Source organism: Agelaius tricolor, unplaced genomic scaffold, assembly GCF_023055355.1.
Source record: "Agelaius tricolor isolate 1412-34295 unplaced genomic scaffold, bAgeTri1.0.p SCAF_3, whole genome shotgun sequence".
Lineage (NCBI taxonomy): Eukaryota > Metazoa > Chordata > Aves > Passeriformes > Icteridae > Agelaius > Agelaius tricolor.
The window spans coordinates 50,076,731-50,102,086 of NW_027269263.1; the positions used below are offsets into that span (position 1 = coordinate 50,076,731).

The 25,356-nt window shown below is 40.1% G+C and overlaps 1 protein-coding gene across 1 annotated transcript in view; it reads left to right on the forward strand.

The window, feature by feature from the left end:
- Positions 1–3,062: 3,062 nt before the first annotated feature.
- Positions 3,063–25,356, forward strand: part of MAPK11 (mitogen-activated protein kinase 11) — a 30,885-nt gene continuing 8,591 nt past the window's right edge. Inside the window, exons 1-8 of the mRNA XM_071423802.1 lie at positions 3,063–3,462; positions 16,449–16,578; positions 17,512–17,570; positions 18,657–18,768; positions 21,062–21,091; positions 21,224–21,271; positions 23,640–23,754; positions 23,878–23,949. Coding sequence (XP_071279903.1) covers positions 3,350–3,462; positions 16,449–16,578; positions 17,512–17,570; positions 18,657–18,768; positions 21,062–21,091; positions 21,224–21,271; positions 23,640–23,754; positions 23,878–23,949 — 679 coding nt within the window. The 5' untranslated portion in view covers positions 3,063–3,349. The remainder of the gene's footprint in view (positions 3,463–16,448; positions 16,579–17,511; positions 17,571–18,656; positions 18,769–21,061; positions 21,092–21,223; positions 21,272–23,639; positions 23,755–23,877; positions 23,950–25,356) is intronic.

The window sequence follows — 25,356 nt, forward strand, 5'->3', positions numbered from 1 at the left end:
TTAGCTGGAGCTATCCTATATTCACAGCAATTGTATCGAGAACAGTCTGAACTCTGATCTGCAGTCTGTCCAATGTTTTTCGAAGTCTTTTTTAAATCAGTGCTGAATTTACAGTGATATGATTATGTTTTCCTCCAGGAAATTATATGTTTTCAGTACTAAGGTGGCATTTTCTTTCTTTGAGTTTTCATGTTTATTGTTAGTATGAAAATTGCTATCTTTGATATTAAAGATTATATGTTAAATATATATTATCCATTATATTATCCATTATATTATCCATTAAATTTTATATTTTTAAACTGAATTTAAAAACAGAACTAGAGAGAGAATAAATGAGAATTGAAAGGAAAGGAACCTGGAGGGGGGTAGCAAAGATGTGCAAGCTTTCTGCAATACATCAAACAAAAAAAGGAGGTAAAATCATAGATTATACCGAGTTGGAAGGGATTCATCAGGATCATCAAGTCCAACTCAAAAAAATAGGAATGAGGAACAACTGGAAATTAGTAACTCACAACTGGCTAAAATAATAAATTCCTTTGTTTTCACTGAGGTTTATTCTAATGAGAGTAATGTAGGGTTTGACCATGCAGTGGGAGAAGAGCCACAACAGAACGTTAGTGCTCTGCCAGCAAGTTTTCTTCCTTTGGTACCTGCTAGATGTGCCGTGTGTCTGAGGGACTGCACCCCACCCTTCCCAGGGGCACAGCCTCCTCATGCCTGAATGCAGGGCTCCCTCGCCAGCCACGAGGCTCACCCAGCTGAGCCCACCCCACAAGCTGCCTGTGTGTCCCAGCCTGGCCCGTGGGGTCCCTCCCAGCGCTGTGCCCTGTGTCACGGGCAGTGAGTCCCTGCCACCAGCACTTGACCTGGTGAGGAGCTGTCACACAGGATGCTGTCAGGGCAAGGTGGGGAGGGGTGTGCAGTGTCCACAGCTGTTTCATGGGCTCTCCCTGTCCATGGGAGTCCCAACACAGCTTCAGGCTCAGTTTTATGTAACAGTATTTCTTGTATAGACAGTGAAAATTCCTAAGAAGGCAATGTATGTACAGCAGAAGCTGTGACCTTATCTTTTCTTCGTGCCATCACACCTCCTGTAAAACTGCAGCTAAAAGAGAAGAATCCAGCTGACAAGGGAGCTGTCTCTGCCTCTTCCTTCAAAGAGATGGCAAAGATGGACGAGCTGATTCTGCCATAGGAAAGGCAGCTGTCAGGGCTTGCTTTATGGGAGGCTTTTGGAGGCCTAGAACCTGCCTAGCTCTGAGACAACTCAAATACACTGTCCTTGCATTTTGATGTTTTCCATTATCCCACTCATTACACACAGTAGCAGACCATATACGTAGTATCCAATAAAATAAGGATATCAAGCAAATCTCAGAGTCATGATTGCAACACAAATAACTGACAGAAATGCACAGAAGACAGAAAATTGAGACCAACTGTATATATTTACCAATATTAACCAATAATATGAAAAATTAACTCCTGTGGAAATTGCATGATTAAAAGCTTGGGGAGACATGGACAGACACAACTTCCAAAAATCACGGCTGGATTTAGAAAGAAATAATTTAATACACCAAAACACCTCTAGAGACAAAGTACAATAAAAGTTAGCAAGTAGGAGTATTTGTTCCATTTTAGCAATGGTAAACATTGGGGCCACTTACTTTAGGGGCAAATAAGATAGGGGATGGCAGTGACAGAAATATTTCTTCTTGGCTGGGTGTAGTGTCACTGCACAGTTACTCTAGTTTTAAACTCCATACGGTGGTGATGAGAAAAACAAGATGAATTAATGTATTGTTGGATTTTTTTACACTTTTCACTTCCTTAAAGTGCTATGCCCTCAGCATAGAAATTCAAGGGGGACCAAGGAGCAGTCTGGAGAGAACTGGAGAGATCTGCTGCACTGGAGAAGGGTAGAAGTGAGAACTAGACTATTGCTGTAGGAGCACTTAGTAGTCTTTGAGTGGATGGCTGCAGATAAATCTCTATAGTAGTACCACTCGTGTATTTTTTATTTGAAATGCACCCAGCAAATGCCAAGTTGCTGGTGCTGTTCACTTGAACAGTCCTAGTATGGAAGTCCTGTCATGCAACATGGGCTGAGGTTTCAGAGCTGGAACTTGAACCATCCAGTGTTTGGAGCATCTGTAACACTTGCTTTCTGTCTCATCATGCTCACAACTATTCAAGCATACGTGTTCTCTACACTGACATTATGTCCTAGCACAAACTGAGCAGCTATTTGCCAAAGCGAACAGCAATCCATGGTACAGGAGGGTTCTGAAAAGCAAGGATTTATATTCCACAGTGATTCAAAGGCAGGCGTAAAGCAATCCCAGCAAACTGAATCTATGCAAACAGGCTATGTACAAGTTACTTACAGGTGCTCAAAGAAGCATAAGAAGCCATGAAAGGAAACAATGCATAAAGAACTAAACTGGTAACATTGCAGTAGTGCTGTAATGATTTCAGAGGTCATTGAGATATTGTATAAGGTACATTTTGGAGAAAAGAAAACATGCAGTAAAGTCAGAGAACCTTTAACTGCTGCATGAATTTTGGACTTTTAAACTTTTCAAGATTATCTATTGTCTTGAGGGCTCAAGTCTTCATTGATGAAAGGTAAGAGGACTCAGATGATTGCGTGCGGGAGTCAATGCGGTAAGGGGAAATTTTAGGCACCAGAGGACTCCGAGAAAACCCCCGACCCGCCCGGGGTTCCATCAGTGAGCGGGGGCCGCACTGGCCCCGCGGACGATAGCCTGGCGCAGGGTCACCGCTGCTGTGGCTGCAGCTCGAGCTGGGGAAGGGAGGAGCCTGGCGGGCCCAGAGGGAACTTCAGGTGGCCGTGGCAAAGTAAGAAAGGTGTCAGTCAGCAAGGCTTCAGAAAGCCTGAGAGGCAGCAGGCGAAGGGCCGGATGACCGGGTCCGTCCGTCACCGCCGTCCCCGCGGGGAGCAGAGGCGGCGGCGCGGGCCCTTCCCGCACATTCGGGCAGGGGCGGCCGATGCGGTGAGGCCGCCGCTCCGGTCCGTCACCGCCCCGGCTGCGATGCTCCGGGGCGGGATCGGCGCTTCGCCACTCCCCGCAACCCCCCGGGTGGCCCCGCGGAAAGACACCGGGTGCCGCCCCGGGGATCCTGGGCCCCTTCGTCAAGCCTCCCCTCGTCCCCACCCGGGCTCCCCCGGCCCCGGCCGCTGCCCCCACCCCTTCGGCCTCCGCCTTCCCCTCCCCTTCCCCTCCCGGTCCCTCCTCCCCGCCGGCGCCGGCCGTGCAGCCTCGATTGAGGGGCGGCTGCCGCTGCTGCTGCCGCTGCTGCCGGCGGCTCCGGGAAAATGTCCGAGCGCGGCGGCTTCTACCGGCAGGAGCTGAACAAGACGGTGTGGGAGGTGCCCCAGCGCTACCAGAACCTCACCCCCGTCGGCTCCGGCGCCTACGGTTCCGTCTGGTAGGTGCGGGGCGGCGGCAGAGGGGCCGGGAGCCGGCAGGTGCAGCTGGCGGGCGGCGAGGACGGACAATGCGGGGCAGGCGGGAGCCCCCGCTCCGCGCCGGGGGTCGTGTGCGGGGAGCGGAGGGGCCGCCGGCGGCAGCGGGGCGGGGGCGTGTCCGCCGGGCACCGGCGTGAGCGGCGCCGGAGCTCCCGCCCCGCTGCCCCGGCCGGCGGCGGCCCCGCGGGGCCGGGCAAGCCGCGCCGTCACCCGGGCAACCGCGCCCGGGGCAGCCCCTGCCCGCCCTCCCGCCGCTGCCGTCCCTGCCCGCCCTCCCGCCGCTGCCCCGGGGCACCCCCCGGGCTCCGGGCTGCCGCCGGGCCGCTCCCCCGGGCCAGCAGCACCGAGTGACCGCCCGCCGCGGGGCCGGTGCTGCTCCCGCCTCCGGAGGGAGAATTGCCCCGAAGCCGAGAATCCTGCACAGTCATGGCGGTTCCGAGCGGGAGGACGGGCAGGAGGCGGCGGGGCTGGGGAAGGGGTCCCCGAGCGGGGTCCGCCCGCGGGCACGGCTCCGGCGGCCGCGGCCCTGGCAGCCGGGGCTATAGCGGGACACCCCGCAAGGCCCCGGGCAGCCGCGGCGGGCGGAGGGCTCCGTCCGCCGAGACAATGGGAGCAGCCCCCGCAGCCGGGCGGGCTGAGGGAGAACACGGGATGCTCACCCCGTGCTTTCGGGGGGGATCGCAAATTAGGACAGATTGCTGCCCAAGGGCTTCGGCGTCTCAAGGATTTGGAAGGGTTTGCCACATGTTGTCATACAACGTTTCTCTTTCTTTGGTAATTCCTACGTCAGGCTTGCACTCTCGGGAACTCCCAGTGCAGGCTGGGCTTTACTTTAGTATTTGATGCACACTTTACTACGCTTATAAAAGCTTTGAATCAATTTATGGAAATAATAGTGGCGTTTAAAGGGGTTTTGAGAAAGAGGCGTGTTTGTTTTGTAGGCTGGGTGAGTGGAAATATGTAAAACGATCAATAATAAACAATCCATGGCCCTTTAAATGCAAGTGCTACTTTAAATAAAAGTATTTTTTTAAAAAATTCTTTAGAACTTTGGATTTTGCCATACTCTAAACTCATGCAGTAGTTCTCACTTTTTCTCCACAGTCAGATACCAGAGAACAGTTTTGTATTACTTACTTCATTCTCTAGCTCTGTGAAATGTCCAAGTTTGCACATAAACTATGTATGCAAATGCATGCATTTTTAAAAAAACCTCCAACTATCAGCAGAAACACTCAGAACTGGTGTGAAGTATCCTTGAATTCTTCTCTTTTTTTATTATTTCTAATTTATGCTTGCACCAGGGAGGTCTAGGCCAATACCATGTGAGTGTCATTGTAGTTAGCATGTGCTAACTGCTCCGAGCAGATGCTGGGAATAGTTCCACAGCGACTTAATTTATTTACACTATAAAAATTTTAGTTTGTGAAAGAAAAGAGGAGAAAGTAAACCAAGAGCTGGATGGATATACAGTAGCAGAGTAACTACTTTTGTGTTCCAATTGAAACTGTATTTCTGGTTACTTTCCCTATTTATCTGACATAGTTTTGAGGGAAAGACCTACTTTACTGAATTTTATAATGAGATGTCAAGAGTTTTGAGCAATTGCAAAGGAAGTGAAAACATGTCGTGGTTCACTTGCAGCACAGCTGGTGCTTTGGCTTTTGAAACTGCACAGCCAAGGAAATCCTAGTAATTTTTATCAATTGCAAAGCCTAGGAAATGAAGATGTAAAATGGAAACTGGAACATGCTATGAGAAAGAAAGGTTTACTCTAAAATAGATATTTAAAAATAGAATATAGCAATAAAACATTGCTCTATATTAATAGCCTTGTTAACATCAATGAAGTATAAACCCAAACAGAAGCTTGAATGTGAGGAAAAGGTATGCATCTCTCTGAGAAAAGCCATCTATTTTTAGAGTCTATTGAAATTGATTTTTTTTTCTGTCTGTGTGCATGTGCTTTACCCAGGAGATCTACAAGATGCAACCATTCCCTTGAGTAATATGCTATATTGCTTCTGTGAATAGTTGTACTCCTATTCAGTAAAATATCTAAAAACATATTCAAGTCTTACAGAAACTACTAGAATTAAACAAATTCTTAAGTGCTTTGATGAATAGCAGCCAAGGTCCTGAACTCCAAATACTGGCTTTGAAATGGGAAGAGAATTGTTGTAACAAATTTTTTCTACCTCAGTGAAACTCTTCTCTAGGCCTACCCTTCTCTTTTCTAACAGTAAATTATTTGTCATAGCCCATAGACTTGGGTAACTGAATTGATAACTGATAATAAGAAACATATTGTAAATACTTGCATTTAAGCATCTTTTGCTGGCAGCTCAAAACCAATAGAGCAGTTTGTGTCAGGAGGCTGTGTTTTGGCCCAATTTATTGACATTTCATGTGTCCAGTAGAATTTGTGTTTGAGTTAGCTGCAGATGCATCAAATATGCTATGGAGATAGATACTAGTGGTTTAAAACAGATTCACTTTTAGAGATATATCTGTACCAAGCACAGTGCTTTCCCATTTGGGTTTTTTTTGTTTTTATTTAGATGTGGAATAGGTAGAAACCCCAAATCTTCCCTTGTATAAAAAGCTCTAGTGCTTTCATCATTTTTTTAATGACATATCACAAAGAACATTTGGTTTTGGAAATCTTCCAAACTCAGCTGCACTGCAAAGCAGAGTTGCACCTTAGCATCTATGTGAATCACAGAGAGAGTTGTGAGGTCTTTCCCTCAAGTAGTTAATCCTTGAAGTACTTTTTATGTTACTCTTGTACCTTAGCTTTGTGCAAGGCTTTCTTTTGCCTGAACTTTTTCCTATGGCCCTTCAAGTTCCTGTGTTCTGTCTTTTGCTGCTGTCAGATCTGATTTTTTAAGTTTAGGAAAAAAGTTTGAAGCCAGGGGGTGGGGGGTGGGAGTCTGAAGTTTAATTACAAGTAAAGTCATCATTGGCATTTGCAACAGTATGTTTTGCTTAATTCCTCTTTTTTTCTTGGGGTTGGGTTTTATTGGCAAGTATCAAATTTACATGCACAACTGGTTTGGTTTGGGATTGTTTTCTTTTTGTGCTATAGCTTTGCCTATCAAGGCGAGGGGTTTTTATTATTAGACAATTATTTTAACTCTTTCTCAAGCTAAAATTTGGTTAAATTTAAAGTTTTCTTCAAAAAATGCATTTTTGGTGTCCAGCCTTTATAGTTGAATTACCTCTCACAGAAGTCCAAGAGCTGGTTCACTCTTAAGGGACCAGGCACCAGACCTGCTAATTGAGAGTTTTGCAGCATTTAAGTTATATTAAGCCATTTAGATAGGAAGCAAGATACCTTACTTTCACAAGGCAGTCTTAGTCTACAACCCTTTCCTTTCAGTTCTAGAGAAAAGTGACTATGTCTCAGGACAAACTGAGTTTTAAATTCTTGTTTCTTATGGTTCCACTTTTTAAAATAAGGATTCTGGCTGTGTTTGAGTCTTCCAGCTGTCCCAGTGGTATTGCTTATAAATGGGGCCTTTAGCCTGGAGCATCTGTGCTTTCCAGCTGTGTTGCCCTGGTGGTTCCACTGTGGTTTGATACCTGATCACCTTCTCCTCTGGGACGTAGCATTGCTACCTGCTTGAGAAAGAGCTTCATCTTTTTAAAAGACTTCTTATTATTATACCACAAATTATGTAACATGTATAGAATTTTGGTTTCCTGTTCTTTGGATCTTTTTAAAGCCTGTACTCCTCTTTTTATGCCAGTTTTTGTAAACTGTCTCCTAACCTATTTAGTCCTATTTTTGCCTGGGAGGGATTGACGGCATTCTGCAGCATGCTGTCTCTGATCTCTCCAACAGGTTGTTTGCCATTAGCATATTGCAGGCTCTGTGTTCTGCCTTCTTTGGAAAGAACAGACCTTGCAAGATGAACCAAACTGAGTCCAGAGTTTCTTCACAACCATAGACTCCTGCACTGTTTTCTCAGAGTCTGTTGGCATCAATAGTACTTAGATTCAGGCTCTTTTGATTTTAAGACTATGCAATGCCTAACACATGTTTAAGTAGAGGTCTGCTAAGTCAAAGTGTAGTGGCACAGGCCTCAGTTCAAAAAAAGCAGGAAAGCAAAGCCTGCCTTAAGTCATTTACAATACTTCCAGCATCCCTCTATCCTGTTAACTTTAAGCACATGCTTAAGATTCATTCAGTTTATGTCCTGGCTAAGTTTGGGTAAGAATGGGAGAAGGTGTTTAAGCTACAGTTTTGCTTTGAGGAAGTACAAGTGGAAAAATAGAAGCAGAACGTTCTGATCTTGAAGTTTAACCCCTTCTTTCGTGCCATTCACCCCATCCTGTGCTTCTGGTACATGCAGATGTTTTGAGGGCATTAGCTTGCAATACTGGAACATAACACTGCTGATATCATCCTTTTCACAATGAGGAACTCTAAGAAGATGCTAAGACAACTCAGTATCATGTGAAGGTTTTAAAAGCTGCTATAAATTGAATCTAGCTGACAAAGAGAAAAATTCCTTCATCCAAGATTGTACTTGATAATTTCAGGTAGGGTTTTGGGTTTTTTTTAAAGTATCTGTTTAGTTAGCTGTATTGATACTAAGTGTATGATTTCAACTGTGAGATCAGGTTACTGGAGTTGTGCTGTGTATCACTGTAGCACTACATGCTACTTTAAATAGTAAATGCTGAGATAAACTTTTAGAGTAGTAGTAACACACAACTGCTGTATGTAAATACAGCTGGAAACTGAAGATGGTATAGACCTTTACAGGCTAAATGCACAATCCCAGGCACATGTGGATTTTTGTGGACTCCCTTTGGACTGCTTTCTGATTAAATCTTTTGTTTTCAATATAAATACAGAGGCTGAACTTCATCTTAGAAATGGTTATAGTTATTGGAAACTTTTCCCACAACATTGTTAAAATACTGCTGTCCAAGATCTGATAGGAGTTGTCTATTTTTGGTATGCAGCATTCAGGAGGAAAGCATTGACACCTTTCTTTAGTTGTGCAGATATTTACAATGGACCCCTCTAAGCACAGTCAAACACTTGCTTGAAAACTGAGATGCAGGCTGATATGACACCCCAGTCAGAGGTAGGACTGCTCCTAAAAGTCAGTATATGTAATAAAAATACTTAGAAACAAGGCCTTGAAGGTGAGGTTGCAATGGAGAGAAGAACTAAATAAAAGGGGTTGCATGGTCAGTGTTACCAATTAGAAGGAGGATCTTTGCAGCAGTATTGCTGGAGTGAATGGATGAAAATAAGGGAAGGAACAAAAAAATGTTGCAGAGTGAAAAAGACCCTCAGAGGAACATAAAGAAATAGCCATTAAATATAAAAGCACAGTGGGATTTGCAGCTACAAAGCCAAGGAAGGTCAAGAATTTAGGAATTTTTGTGAAAGGTACATGGAGGAAGACGGAAGTGTGTTTGTGAGCACTGGCTGAAAAGACATCAAATAGGGAGTGTGTTGAGAGTGGTTTTGTGGAAAACTAGGGTGGAATGCAGATTGCTTGTCCTTCCTTTGTCTGGTTTCATCCTGAGTATTTTCCAGCTGTTGGAACAGTGTAGTTAACTGACTTGGGAAAGGAAAGGGAAGCAGGATGGTAATTAGTGGTGTCAAGGTCCCTATTTTAAATGAGAATGTCTAATAAGACTTAATGAAGGAGGTGTTTGTGGAGAAGGATGAGAAAGGCTGAGAATTGCTGTGACAGATATTTCTATGTAGAATGCTGTCTCTAAGCTTGTGGAGTAGCTTGGGAGCACCTGACATGAGTGTGCATGAGAAAGGTGATAGAGGTGTTTGTAGGAAAGGTGAAGAAAAGACAAGGTTAAGAAGTGGGGACTTTGTATTGTGCAGGTTTTCTTTCACAGGGAATTAATGAGATCTTTTAGAGAGAAAGGGGAGGCATGGGATGGTAGAGAGATGAGAGGCGTGAGGTGAACCAGTTGTGGCAGAAAGGCAATGAGGGTCGTGGAATGGCAGCCCTCTGTATGGCTGTAAGAATACTTGAACAGAGGGTATTCTCTGCAGGGCTCCTCCATCCTTACTTCAATATATTTTTTATGATACTTACCTTCCTGACTACATGAGGCAGCAGTGGCATAGCTGCCTCCTTTCCTGTCCTGCTGTCAGCCATGATTACAGTTGGGAACACTGTAATCATGTCCCTGTCCCAAAGACCTGAAAGTCTTAGGGCCTGGTTGCTTGCTTCAGTACAGCTTCACAAGGAGTGTTTGAATTCCACAACCTATGAGTTGATTCATATGGAAAATACAATATCTCAATTCTGCCCATACACTTGGGAAGGGGGAGAACATTTCAAACCCCTGTGTAACCTGGGAATAAATTGCTACCATTTCATATTTTGGCTGTTGTGGAGAGAGGAAACAGGAAATGTGAAGGAGAAGTGGGGGGAGGAATAGGAAAAAGAAGGACAAAATATAAGTGAGATTTTGTCTGTATGGATTTGTTTAATGTTTTTGAAAGCACTGATATTTTTCATGTTAAACTTTATATCCAGATTAACTGCAAGCATTTCTAGCTGAAGCTTCAAGGCCCACAATATATAACTACCTGTCGGTCTTTTTTTTTGAAATACTGAATGGAACACATTTGTCACTAGCAGTGTACTGGTTTAGTGGCAGCTGACTGATACTCTTGTTTACTTACTGACATTGGGCTCAGGCTATGTACAATGCATGATTATTTCAGTATCCAGGAGCTGGTTGCACATGCTGAGGAAACTAACAGCTTATGACCCCAACCTTCTGTATGTTTTTTTCACAACCACAATTTTAAATACATCACTGCCACTGATATAAGCTGAACTGTCTGTAGCTTCACCTAAAAAAGTGTGACTGCTCCTCAGTAAAGTTATTTAAATTTTTAAGTCACTGTGGAGACACAGGAGACAAATAAAAAAGAAAAATATGGCTTGTGGATTCAGAGGCTGATACAGCACTTTTATGATCATGTTCCATTGAATGGAAACTGGTGATATATTCACATAAACATGTGGAGAGCGATTATTTTTTAGTATTTTCAATGTCTGCTTAAAACAAAGAAACACTATACTTTTATGTTGGTTATAGAACAATTATGTTGCATATGTAAGAGATATTTGTGGGTTTATGTTTAGATTTAGGTGTAAATTAATCTGAGATAATTAACAGTTGTTGTACTAAAACCAAAACCATTGATGCTACTGCTCAGCATGGTGTGTTGAAATAATATCCAAGTGAGGGGATGTAATTTTTACAGTACAATAACCTGTCACCATCAAGCAAGTGGATTTTTTTTGTCTAATGAGAAGATTAATGTGTAGTTTCAGAGCTTCCCATTACATCCTCGTGCTGTTTTTTCTTGCCACCATCTAATTTTTCTTTATGGTTTCCTTTTGATGCACATATATGTTGTGATTTGTGCAGTTTAGCAAACAAACCTTACAGCTAGCTCTTAGGGAGTGAAAATCACCAACATGAGCTTGCAAAACAGTAACAAAACATTTATAAAGAAGAAAAAAATTAACCATTTCCTGGGTTTACTGCCTAACTTAAAATGGTTTTGGGCAGCTGTTTTCTGTTCTCTTGCTTCTCTGCCATTAGCTGATATGGTCCTTTGCCAGTATTGGATGGATGCTGTGTGTGCTTTTTTTCATGGCTTCTTCATAGCTCAATAAAAAGTAGGTTTTTATTTAAAATAAAAATAAATAAAAAATTGTGGTTTAAAGAAGAAGAACAAGATAGGTAAATCCCAGAAGAAAAAGCTCACAAATGAAACCTTGAAAATAAAATCCATGTTGTTCGTGCGATTACTTTCTTTCACTACATGATATTTATGAGAAGTGTAAAAAAGGGTTGTCATTCACTGTAGTTCTAAGAACCCAAATTACAAGAAATTACTAGAAAATGTCCCAGGGCAGGGTTCCTGTGGTCCCTCTTTTCTATCTTACTTGCCAGTGCATGGTGCCATAAGTGCTGCCTCCATGAGTGAAGAGATTCTCTGAGTGTTGACCCTTCTTCAGTTCTTTCCCCTTCAACACCAGCTCACATAGACCCTTCTGCCACTGTTACTTGTTTTTCTCAATAACTTAGGATCTTCCAAATTAAGAGTACATCTGTCCACAAGGAAGTTCATGTCACCTCCAGTGGAAGGAGTCTAGGGGTACTTGAAAGGGTGCTGAGGTCTGCAGATAAGAATTCAAAATTTTGAACCTGTATTTTGAGCATGAATTGCACTTTGGGGTTTTTCTTTCTTTTTTGTTGTCTTTCTCTTAACAGTTACATGTAATGGGGAATTTTTGCATATTTTGGAGGAAAAAAAAATATTTTGCATATTTTTGCATATTTTGCTGCAGTGAAAGAAACAAAAATAGACTCTTGGAACAATATGGGGAAACACCAGACCCAGTGTCACTGTCACATGTTCTGTGTCCAGCATTCTCTCCAAGTTTTGGTACAGTGTGTCCAGCCAGTTGTCAAACTTCTGATGATGTAAAGGTAATAGCCTTGCAAGCTGAGACACTGAATTATATTTTTAAAAAATCTGAAAAGTTAGTCTTCTGGTTTTTGCACCTAACCCCAAATCAGTTGCTTAGATTGCACATACCTAAATAATTTAGTTATAATTTTAGCTATAATGCTAAAATAGGTATTTTAGCTATAATGCTAAAAGACTTTGTAGACAATCAAAATCTTGTGGTTATTCAGAGTGATGGGATGGAATATTGATGGGGATGGAAATTGTCTGACTGAAGTAACCTACAGCAAACAGGAATGTGGCTGGAGACACCACACTGGCACCATGGACTTTGGGTCATGCCTTCATTCTGCATCAGCTACATCTAGGCTGGCTCCAGGAATGAAGAGAACTTGTAGACTGAATGCTGCATTCAAGATGAACTTTTTCCAGGCACTGTGGGTAGTGCAGTGCCCAGCTAGTAAGCTTCTTTGAGCCCAAAGTATTAGGAATTTCAGGGACTGACTGTATTTCAAGGGGACCAGCTGATCCCAGGAAGGATTCTTCCTGCATTCAATACTGGAGTTTACTAAATTGGATGCAAGTTGGCTCCATGTGTGTTTTTTAAGATCAGGCTCCTACAAACAGCTCTCCAGCTGCTGAAGCAAATTTGATCCCAAAGACTAAGTAGCCACAGGTGAATAGTGTGCTTCTAGTCCCAAAATCCCTGAGGGGTCTGAGCAGGCTGCACACATCAATGGCCTGTCTGTCCAGTTTTACTGCTCTGCAGCCACAGAGGACAAACTCTGTGGATACTAGGGAAATTACTGTATGTACAGCCATACATCAGCTACCAAAATCCATATCTCATCAAAAGTTATAATGTTATCTTGAGGCTTGAAGGTTATTTTGAGGTTAAAATCCCATGCTTTATGCCTCTCAAGTTTTTGGACTGCAGTAGCTCCCTATGTTCAAACTTGTCTCTGAAATCTTAAGAACTGGGAAAATTTGCACATAACTAAAAATTGATATTTCATCTGGAACTTCAATAGAATTATTAAATATTGGAGTTGACAACACTAAAAAGGTGAGTCTAATTTGAGCAATGATTGAAAATCACACTAAACCAAAGTCTCTAATCTCTGTGAAAATGATGTCATCCCAGCAGAGTAATGGCTTTTTATCCTTGATCTTGAAAAGGAAAGACAGCAAAAAATGTGTCATAACTCTGAATGGTTCTGGGTCAAGAGGGATCATATCTGAAAAAGCTGTGCTATGATTGTTACAAAGTTGTTTCTTGTAAACTAAAAAGATTGTGGTAATTCTATTTCTTTCTAAATTATGATAGAAAGTCTGTCTAAAGCAGTTATTTGGCATCATGATTAAGTTTTATTATATTTTATTTCAATTCTTAAATTGTTTTTATATCAACACATAAAGTTTAATCTTTCTTTCTGGATGTGGAAAGGAGTGAGCAGGCAGCAGTGTGGCACTTATTTGCCTGCTGTGGTTAAAATGTGAAAATAGGCCTCTAACCCTTTTCTTCCCTGTTAAATCAAAACAATCATCAGCATGGGTTTGAGGTTTTTTTAAAAAGCAATTTTCAGTCATTTTAACCATGCTGGTTACAGGCTTCCAAGGAAGGATTTACGGGTGCCAGGCACAGGTGTGCCTGTATTTTTGCTCTGGAGATGTCCTCTCCAGAGACATCTGAAACTCTACTCTGAAAGCTGAGCATTCATGGGGAAATCACAAAGAAAGGGAAGCAACTCCTCCTTCCTTCTATCACCTAATAGTTTATGGCTGATGAGGGATTCGGGGTACAAACTAGATTGTAGCTATGATGATATAATAGCAAGACAGAGAGATCTAGTCTGAAAATGTGATCATAGAGGCAGTAGCAGAGATCACATATGCAATTTCTCCTTGAATCTGACAAAAAAGACATTTCAAACAACATGAAACATATTTTTGAATGCTTTACTGTTAATATCTTGAATTATGATGATGGTAAACCAGGCAAGGAAGGAGTCTGAAGGCATTAGCTCTGATTATAACTTTGGTCAGTTGAGTGGGGAAGCACTCATTTAAACCAAGTCAGTCCCTGGCCTGTGCAGCTTCGATTCTTTGATTTCCTGTTGGAGGTCTCAGGACTCAACTTTCCTTTCCCTTTTCACTTTTCCCTTTTCCTCCTCTCTCCCTGTGTGATTCCATCTTTGGTCTAAAAAGCTGCTGTCATAAGAATTACTGAAGCTAAAAAGATTGTGCTTTGTATCATCTGAAAGCTTTGCAGCCTTGAGTCATATACAAGATAAAAAGCAATTCATCTTAAAGATCAGTGGGTTTTAAAACACTTAAACTCACATTTGAACTTAGAATTGGGAAGAGAGTGATGTTTATCGTGATAACGGGCTTAAAATCTAATTCTTCCTAGCCTTCTTGTATAATGTGTACAGTATTTCACAGACTGGTGCAAGCATTAGTGGGAGGGCTTGTGAATTAGCAGAAAAGCTGAGATGTTTAGCAAACTGCTGTTTTGAGCAGTGTTTATTTACCTGGATAAACATTTCCTTTTCCCCCAAAAACTGGAAAGACTGTAGGCAGTGTGCATTTGTGAGACCTGGCAGTGTTCTCCAGTGGCTTTGTTGCCTATGGCTAAACACAGGGCAATTACATCTAATCTTTGTTATATTAGAAGCTAAGCATTGGCTTCCTTTTTATTTCTTTAGATTTATTTGTGCAACCTTCATGTTCTCCTTGTGGCTGGTCATGTGGAATTTAAGATATTTCTGTTTGTCAGTTCTTCTCACACTGTTCCTTGAGCTGCTCCATGTAATTAAGCCACATTTCCTATGCACTCTTTCTTCTGCTCAGGGAATGCCCTTTCTGAAGTGCTCAGCAAAACCACAGCACTCTGCACCTTTAAAACTTGCCAGGAGATCAGCTTCTGTGATGCTTGCAAAGAACTAGCTAAGTAATCTGCTTATCTATGTCATTTATCTCATGAGTGACTCCCTCCTTCCATAGAGCCTGCAGGAAACTTGTTAATTAAATCTACTTGCTTCTATTCTGTCTTCATGAAATTCTGGCTTGGCCTCCTGGAGGTTGAGTTAATTCTAGGACAATCACCTTTTGGATGCCACTGTTCTTCCTGCATGTTGATTGTATCCTTGTTTCTTCTGATTAGCAACACCAGCTTATCCTGCAGAGAGAGGCTTTGCTCTTCACTTGGCTTTTTGTGACTTTAGCATAGCACCAAATATGTCAGAGTCCACCTATTTTCAGCTGACTGTAGGCTCTGTGTATTAATTTGGAAGAGACTCCAGGCATCATCAGTGGTTTTTTGTCTCTAGCAGGTGTGTTCTACAATGATTTGTGGGAGTTTTTAAAACACTGTGCAGAAGAAGTTAATAGCATTTTATGTGACTGCTGACTGTTGACATTCTACTCCATGCGTTTTTCATGTTGTTTAACTTTTGTCTTTGTAATTCCAAAAAAGTTCTGGAATAAGATAAATGTGGGAAGATTCTTGATTTGTTAGTGCTCTCTAGCAAGTACACACAGTGTTATCCACTCTTTAAGCTGAGAATTTCCAGGTATTTTAATTGAACACAATTACTTAATAAGTAAGAGTAACAACTGAAAGAAATTTTTTTTCTTCTTAAGAGGAGATTACAAACAGAGTATTTTTATAATTGTACTATGTAGTGTCATGAAGTAATACATACAGGGATCATTTTTATCCCTGTGCTACATATCAGACATCATTTATTTGTGGCTTGTGCTTGTCATGTCTTTCTAATTCCCAAAAAAGAGAGTGGGTCTCCCTTGCTTGCAAATATTGACTATATATTTAGTGTCCTCTTCAGCAGGGCACCTCCATCTGTGGGACATTAAGCACATGCTGTGGATATGTGGGCTGGAGTATAAGATGTGCCCATTCCTCGCTTGCTGGGAAAGGCATGGGCATGGTTATGTCAGCATCCTAACTTGATACCAGTTTGGGGACATTGTCATCTATCAAGCTAATGGTTACATAATAATTAATATTCATAGATACAAAGGCAGTGTTCCTCTAATTAGTAAAGGTTCCAATTTGCTCAGTAAGAACAAACTTCAGTTTGAATCCCCATATTCCCTATGAGCCCTGCCTTGGAGCTGGAGGCTGGAGCTGCACGACTGGAGATAATTGTCCGGTTACTTTTCCTGCCATTTGGGGAAAGGGCTGCCTGGGGATGAGTCCTGAACAGTACCATGAGCATTAATAACTTGCTATGGAAAACCAGGGACCTGTGTTGGAATACTTGGGAGTTACTGCTGACTAAGCACCCTGGTTGCAGTCCCTGAGTAGAAGGTGAAAGAGGGTAAAGAAAGGGGTAAGAGCCCTCAGGAGACTGCAAGTTCCTTCAGTGAGCTGGTGGAGACCTTTGCTGTAGAACGTGCCATCATTATGGACTTTTTCTTTCCCTCTTTCAGCTCAGCTTATGATACCAAAACAAGACAGAAGGTGGCAGTGAAAAAGCTCTCAAGACCTTTTCAATCACTTATCCATGCCCGGAGGACCTACCGGGAGCTTCGGCTGCTTAAGCACATGAAGCATGAGAACGTAAGTGGAGAGTGAGTTCTTCCCTTTGGATTGACCTTACAAAAGTTTACAATAGAAGCTTAGTTTCAGTTAGGTACAGTCTTTTTCAAAAAGGTGTATGCAGCTGTCTAGCTACCCAAGATACCTGGACCTAGCCACCTTGGGTGTCATGAAGTCACTGGACTTCAGAAGCTTTCAGCAACACACTGCATTTTTATTTTAAAAATATCTAATTAAATCTTGAAGGTGAGGTTAAAGAAACTCAAAACAAGTCATCGTACACTTCTCTAATAAAGTAATAAAAGTATTCTATTCACTACTGTTGAAACATCTTGAAACATCAGCCCAGGAAAAAAAAAAGACCCCACACCTCACACCTGCTTTTGCTGAATGTGGATTCTGTTGAGAAATTAGGGGCAGATTAGTCTTGTTGCAATTGACAACAGTGTAATAGTTAAATGAAAGACAGTAGACCTTCAGATCTCACATTACTAATTAATGGTCTAAGTTTACGTGGTAAGCAGTTGATTTCACTGGAGCATCCACTTGCTTAAAGGTAGCTTGATGACTTGAAGCCTGAATAAATTATGGTTGATTGAAAAATATCCTGGAGAAAGAATAAAAAAGTTAATAAAAAAAGACCAAGAAAGCTCATGAAGATGTGCATAATCTAAAGTATAACAATTGTATAAGGCATGTGTCAGCTTTTCTGTAATGAGACATTACTTCTACTGCCTTTATTTTTTTTTACTCTTCATAATGAAGATTGTAATTAAGATGGCTGAGGTGATACCTTTATAGATCACCTACTATGTCAGTTTTCAGTATGACCATATGTCATATTTTTGTAAGTTTGATCCTGAAAATGTTGAGCACTGTCAATGCAAATCACATGTTGCTTTACAGGTTTGTAAAAATAAAATGTCACTTCTTTCCCCTTCTTTCACCTTACAGGTTATAGGACTGCTTGATGTTTTTACACCTGCAACATCAATAGAAAACTTTAATGAAGTGTAAGTAAAATTTTTTAAATCATTCTGACTACTTACTAAGTAATTAAATACCATTCTGCTTTTAAAAAGGAAGAACATACATTTCTAAAAGACTTTCAGCCACAGTCAGCTTTGTAAAAATCGTTTTGCAACTTTTCCACAAAAGCGGAGGCAGGGAGATAGACCTCATTTTTGTACTTTTCTAAATGAAAATTTAAATTATTTAAATTAGATTAAGGGTATATGGTAAATGATTTAATGCTGCATAAATGCCAATAAACTTAAAACCTTTTCACTTCAACTGTGTGTTTGTAAACTGTGGGTTATTTGTTCATACATAGATGGCAGAGTTCAGGAATGCAGGAAAGTGTTCTGTTAGTTAACTGACACAAGGTAAATTTAGGCTAGACCCCTGGCTAACCTAAAGCCAGGTATATTTTGGGATGACTCAAACATACAATTTATGCTGATTTCCTTTTGGTTTCCATAATTGTATAAGCACTTAAGTGAACAATTTAGCAGAAGAAATAGTAATTAACATGTTTTTGTCTCCGTGGAAATTAGTGACCAAACCCCTTTGACTCTAGGCAAAATTACACAAATGGGAATTGGGTATGACAGATGCATGCTTTTGTTCCAGCACTGTACTTGGAAAAGAATCAATGTTTCTGCAAAATTTGTCAAAAAATAAAACAGTGGGTACAGAGAGGGAAGTTACACAAAACACTCTTATTTCTGCCACTCTAATATTTCCCTCCAGCATCAGATATTCCAGAGCCTTGCAGGTCCTGTAGTTTTGGTGGCTCAGGCTGCCACTTTGATGTTGGGTGAGGCTTCCTCTTCATCAAAAAATGTGTTGCATGTATCACTGCTGTAGTGTGTGATGGAGAAAACAGAGATAAAAGCTTCTAATATACTGCAAGGATTTTTCTTTTTAATTATATTAAGTCTCATAGTAGTGATTGCATTATTAGTACTCGCAGCTGATTTAAAGGACATAAAATGTGTTAATAGACAGTGGAAAAGGAACTTCCATGGCCTGTGTGGATACTCTTCTGGAAGAATTTTCTGCATTGTTTTTTTTTTCCCACTTCTGTATTTTCACAGATATCTTGTGACAAATTTAATGGGTGCTGACCTGAATAACATTGTCAAGTGCCAGAAGTTAACAGATGATCATATACAATTTCTCATCTATCAGTTACTTCGAGGTCTTAAGGTACTGTCTGAGTCCTGGAATCCAAATGTTGTAGTGATAAATCAGCAATCTACATGTTGTAAGGACTGGATGGTTGCAATGAGCATACTTAAAACACTTTTTTTTAAATGTCTTAAAAGTGCACAAATTGCAATCATTTATCAAGTATCAGATAATTTTTCTAACCAGAAATAAACCCACAAGCCTGCCAATGTTTACATGCACAATACATGTGAATACTTCCCTTGAAAGTTAACTTTAGATCATTTTAGGTCTATTTCAGTTCCTATTGCAGGACAATAGCATGCTATGTATTGTTCTTTATCCATTTCATATTCTTCAGAATTTTTGAGGCATTATATAGTGCCTCAAAAATTCTGAAGAATATGAAATGGATAAAGAACAATATGGAAACAATATGAATGGATAAAGAACAATATGGAAAGTAACTCACATTTGTGCTTTGAAAGATGTGAGGCACTTTGAAAAACCACAGTCCTGATTTTTGTGGAGTGTTGCATTGGTGAAGGGATAACCAAGTTAGTTGTGTCCTTTGGGAAATATTGGGGAGTAGAAATTTATCCCAGCGATGTACGATGCTGCACACAATCACTTAGGATTTAGTGTGCCTGTAAAGTCATTATTTCCTCTAATCATATTAGTTAAAATTTATACACTTTAATAACAGAGGAAATTTGCAATGAATCTACAGCAAAATTTTTTTCCAAAAGAATCAAAATATGTATATTTTTGTGCTGATGTTTAATATGTAAGTGTCTATAAACAGAAGATGTAGGTAATGCTTCCCATTACTAGGTCGTAAACTTTTTCTCAGATCAGTACAGATTTTCCCAAAATAAAAGCAAACAGAAGAGAGAGGTTAGCAGCTTTACTTGCTAACTTAACAGTAATTGATATTTTAGACATGGAAAATAATATGTGTTTGAAAGCAAGCCATGGTAAATACTGGCTCTGAAATATACTTATTACATGATTTTCAGCAAGTCACCTTGTGCCTGAGACAGTAATTCTTATTAATGCATGCAGGTTCCATCAATTTAAGTACAGATTTTGGTGAATAAAAATTGCACAACTGAGCCCTTAATTGCTTTGTCTCATTTACGAGAGTTAATAGCTTAGTTAGGAAGATGGATTCTGGCATTAATTATCCTGCTTGTGGTTTTGAATATAAGTCTATGTTGTGTCAAAGCTAAATAATAGTAAGAATTGTGTTCTAAGTGAATATTAATTTCAGAAAAGCACTCAGGTGCATTTCTGGCTCTGTTTCAAAGGGGGGAGGTTGTTGGTAGCTCCTCTCTTCTGGAATTGAAATTCTCGTGAAATTCTCACGTCTCATTAGCAAAAGAACATTTGATCCTGTGTATGACTGCTTGGTGGCACCAGAAGGGGCTGCTGTGGTTGTCTCAGCAGAGTAGGGACACAGTTCCTTCTGTTGATAGCAGTGTTTTGGCTTCCTCTTCATTCAGCTGCTGTGAGGAACACTGAGAGGTGGCCCTGCCTTCTGATAAACAGTTCTTAGGTCTGGAACATGAAGAATGCCCTTGTGTTCTCTTTGGGTTTTCCCAGTTGCCATAGATTTTCTGTGTATAATCCCTTCCCCTAAAACAGGTGAATTCACCTCTAGAGAATAGAATGTTTTCAAGGCCCTGCTCATGCTGGTTGATAAGATCATAGATAAACTTTCTGTTAATCCTAACTAGAGAACAATAGTCAATGACAGAGTAAGCTGTTGTAATTTTTTTATTTTAAATGTTTTATGTAAAATAGCAGACACAGAAAATAACCACTGAAATACCACTTTGCAAGTGGACCTGAAGTAATGCTGTGGCTTAGGTGGGTATTTTGGTCACTGACCTGTCCCAGAGAGCAGGTGGCTGCTTTCACCCACATCAGTGTTCACAGTATGGGAAGGTGACTTACATCCAGTAGGAGTCAACCATGCTGCTCCCTAGGCCACTGATTCACTAGCCACAGCTGATCAACATCCAGGGAAGGCTGGAACAAATTCCACATTGGTAAGAGACTTTATACAGAAGAATCACTGTGAGTGCTGCCTCTCATGGTAGAATCTAGTCTTCATGGTTGCCTTTCTTGAAATATCCAATTCTGGATAAGACAAAACAGGGAGGTTTTGAAGTTTGACATACCTCTGATCTGTAAACATGGTATGATGTAAGTATTTTCTGTATATAAAACAGTCAGTCTCAGAAGCAAAAAAACAAGTCAAGTGGCTTTGACCTCCCTTCACCTCTAACTTCAAATCTTACCCTTTTTGTTTTGTTTTGTTTCACAGTATATTCACTCAGCTGGAATCATCCATCGGGTGAGTTCAGTCTTTGAGGTAATGAAAATGAATGGGGTGTGTCCCTCTGCATCAAATGTGTTGCTAAGACATAGTTACAATATATTTTAAAAGGCTGAAGTAGTACTCAACTAATTCTGTGTTCTGCTACAGGACCTGAAGCCCAGTAACCTAGCTGTAAACGAAGACTGTGAACTGAGGGTGGGTATCATGCTGTTGTAACAGTGTTGTAAAAACTCTCAATATGACAGTTTTCTAAGAAAATGTTAGTTACCATTTTTATGGCTCATTCAATTAATTTCAACTGTTTGCTATTTGCCCATTTCTGTGAACATGTGTTTTCTCCCAATAATATGTATTTGTTAATATGTATATTCCTAATATGAATACAAATATCTTTGCAAAATCCCTATGTACCCCACAGATGGTACATAGATAATAGTTTGACCCCTGAGTGAGTACTTAACTGAGGATATCTTGAGAGTCTGGCCTGTGATGTGTGTCTGCATCTGCCATGTATAGATGAAGCCTTGTAACAACTTTCATTGTTGTATCTATAGAATATTCAAGCTGAATTAAATAATGATGGCAACAAATATACCAGTATTACCAGTTACAGGCAGTAAGAAAAACAAACAAAAATCCCCAACCAACCAAAAAGAACCCTATAATCCTTGCTTCCCAAATGCTATTTTGATGTACACCTCTATATAAATACAACTCTTGGTGTGTCTGTGTGATATGATACTGCATAGTAACATGAGACTCTGGAGAAGGAAAAGATGTCTTGTAGCTTTCTAAGCCTTTAAGCTTAAGAATGAGAAGTTAAACATTTCTCCATGACAGCCAGAAACATCTTTATTCCTGTTTCTAAGACTCTGATGTAATCACTTTATCCCAGCTGCAAGGGATTTAAGAAAAGACTCCAAATACCACAAGATCAGCAAAAAGCCACAATAATGAGTAAGAGCAGTGCAGTTAGGTTCCTGCACTAATCCGGATCTGTGGTGAGAAAGTGTAGGTCCTGTTTGATTTAGTGACACTTGCAGATGCTCAGCAAGTTTCATGATTATCTCTTTAATGTCTTCATGCATGTATGTTCAGCATCTGTGAAATTTTGTGGGTCATCTGTGTTTGATCATGTACTTTAAAATGTGTACTGCATTTTTGTACTGGAAGTAAAGGAGACTTTTTCTGGTTTTTTCTATTATTATGAAATCTGTGCAGCTCCCTGTCTAGCATTTATTACACTGCTCTCTGCTTTGTTTATATTTTTAGCTTTACTTCCTCAAATTATTTTTAATAGGACAAACTAGTGGATATTTCCAAGTACTAACAAAAAGGAAACAGAAGCAAAAAGAAGGAAAGTGTGTGTGCATGCACATTTGGTGGAAGGGATTAGCTGTTAAGGAAAAATATTGCCAAAATCCTTATAAAAATAAGGGCATTAGTGTTTGAGTTTCACGCCATTATTTCTGCTTGTTTGCCTCATGCATTTTTCTTCACTTACTTAAAAAATAAATTATGCTTTTCAACTGTACTGGAAGTAAAGATGTTAATTATTTATATCTTAATATTTTTCTTTAGGCTTTTTATATCTTTTAATTGGATTATAACTGAGGAATTTTGAATTATACTCTTGAAATTTTCTTATTCCCTGTGAAAAGGATTAGCCATCAGCTTAATAAATAATCCTGGATCTCATCACAGGAAATACTCAATGATCTTACTCACATTTCTATGTGAAGAGATGTTGGCTAGCTCAGGTGACTGACAACAGCACTGAGGCTCAGGTGGTACCCTTCCAAGGCAGTCTCTCTTAGAGCTAGGGTGGGACACAAGACTAACCAGAGAATAGAACAGAAAGCAAGGAAATGAGCTGGGAAAGTTCAGTTGAAATAACTTCCCATCGATGTAAACTTAGCAAGGGAAAGCATCTGGAGGGGAACACTTTGCAATCAAGCCTCTGTGTACATAAACAGAGCTCATTTGTTTTGGTGGTCAAGTTCTACTGAAAACAAATGGGATGTGATTTAAATTTACATTGTTACACAGGATATACGTTTCTCACCTAGTGGCATCAGGATAATGTGTGATTAAAGTAGATGCTTAGACATAAAAGCATCTACTTTAATCACACATTATTAGAAAATTAGACAACAGAAATTCTGCACATGTTATCAGCTTATTTGGCCTTTAAATGGCCACTGGCACTTGCTGTTAGCGTTTTACACAAACACTCCTAGCTGATAATATTTCATTTTTTATAGCAACAGTGTTTATTTTTAGTAAATTAATGTCAGTGGAAAATTGAACCTAAGGCAAAATATAAAGTCTGCCTTGGAGAACAAAGCACCAGGTTCATTACAGTGGAAATATCTTTATGCAGCACCAGAGGCTGCACAGATACAGCAGGAGAACAGATGAACTCGTCTGCAGAGTGCTGCTGTTTGACTTCACTGATAGCAAGGGACTACAGAAAACTCAGTAAGGAGTAATGGGAAAATCAGGACCTATAACAAAAGTGAAAGGGGTTTTAAAAAATTATTATTTTATTTTTATTCTGTAGATTTTAGACTTTGGTTTAGCTCGTCAAACTGATGATGAAATGACTGGATATGTTGCAACAAGATGGTACAGAGCTCCAGAAATTATGTTAAACTGGATGCACTACAATCAAACAGGTAAACTGTGAAGGCTTGTATTTTGCTACAGCTGGATGTAGTGATAGTTTTAAACCAAGAAGCAGCTGTGTTTAAGGATCTCTTTGATTCATTGTGCACATTTCTGTCTCTGTTTTTTGGCAGTTGACATATGGTCGGTTGGATGTATCATGGCAGAGCTATTGAAGGGAAAGGCTCTATTTCCAGGAAATGATTGTATCCTTAATATAAAACTTAAGATTGAACTAAAAAATACTCTAATTCTTCCTGGTTTTTTTTCCTAAGGACTTGAGTGTTTCTATGGACATGGTTTTGAGGTAACAAACTTGTAAAAGAATAAACAATTTGCTAATCTTTCAGTTCAGTGTATATGACGACTGAATATGAGACCCACTGGTAGGATAAAAACCAGTAACAGATGTTCTTAAACAACAAAACGTTACATTTATTCTTTTGTGTATCTGTGTTTAAATAATAACCTAGTTACAACAGGGTAGATTTCCTCCATGTGTGGATCTTATTGAAATAACATACACTAAAACTGAAGCTGAGTAAAGGCATCATTTTTTCATCAACTAATATGATTGAACAAAATAGAAATGCTTTTAGGCTGAAAGTTCCGGAAAATGCAAATGAGTTAACTTTTAATAATAAGTGAATTAATATCTCTGTTCTGTCCTGTTATATTAAAAGAAGCCAGTAGTTCCAGAAATGCTACAGGAGCAACAAAGCCCTTTCTCTTCTGCAGCACTGTGCTGTGGTCCCTGATGGAGCATCAGGGATTTCCATTGGCGTTTCCTGTGCTGGCAGGAGCAAAAAAGAGATGTTTCTGAGGAGAGCAGTAAAATAATAAAAGGAAACTGAAGAAAAACACATAATAAGGAATGAGGAACCAACTACATCAAGCTTTTATTATGAGAAACAAGAGCACATTCTTCGGTATTTACATTTCTTGCTACTCTGAAACCCCTCCAAAAACAAACACTTCTGCTAGTACTTAGCTGTTGCTGGGTGCAAAGAATTATGACATTAGAATTGCCTGAAATAATCTTAAAAGAGCTGAGACCAAGTCTCCCCACTGACCTTTCTGTTGTGCTCAGCATCATTAGGCACTATTGTAACCACAGGCATTCTCTAGGTACATCATCATCAGGACATGACTTGTCCTCAGACTGTTTGATTACATGATATGTTGGTATTGAACAAATCAATAAATATAGGTCACAAGAAATAAGATTTTTTGTTGTTATAAAATATTGTCTACAACTATATGATTATATCAATTTAAATAAAGCTGTAAAATAATCTTGAGTCTCTACAAAAAATGTAATATACTTTACAGGTCCTAGGTGACAATGAGAAATGAACATTTTCAAAGGTTTTAATCTTGAGACATATATAAAACAAATTTTTAAAGGTGCCAAATTATAACTTTTCACTTGCCAGTCTTCAGATTAGTAATTTAGGCCTATGAGCTTAAAATAGCCTATCATATTAAACTGATCTTTAGAAATCCCTCAGATCACTGCAACATAAATATGCTATTAATATTAAGCTGAAGAATGTATTAAATTTGGAACTAGGACAGAAAAGCAATATTTTTCATGCAGCTGACATACCTGA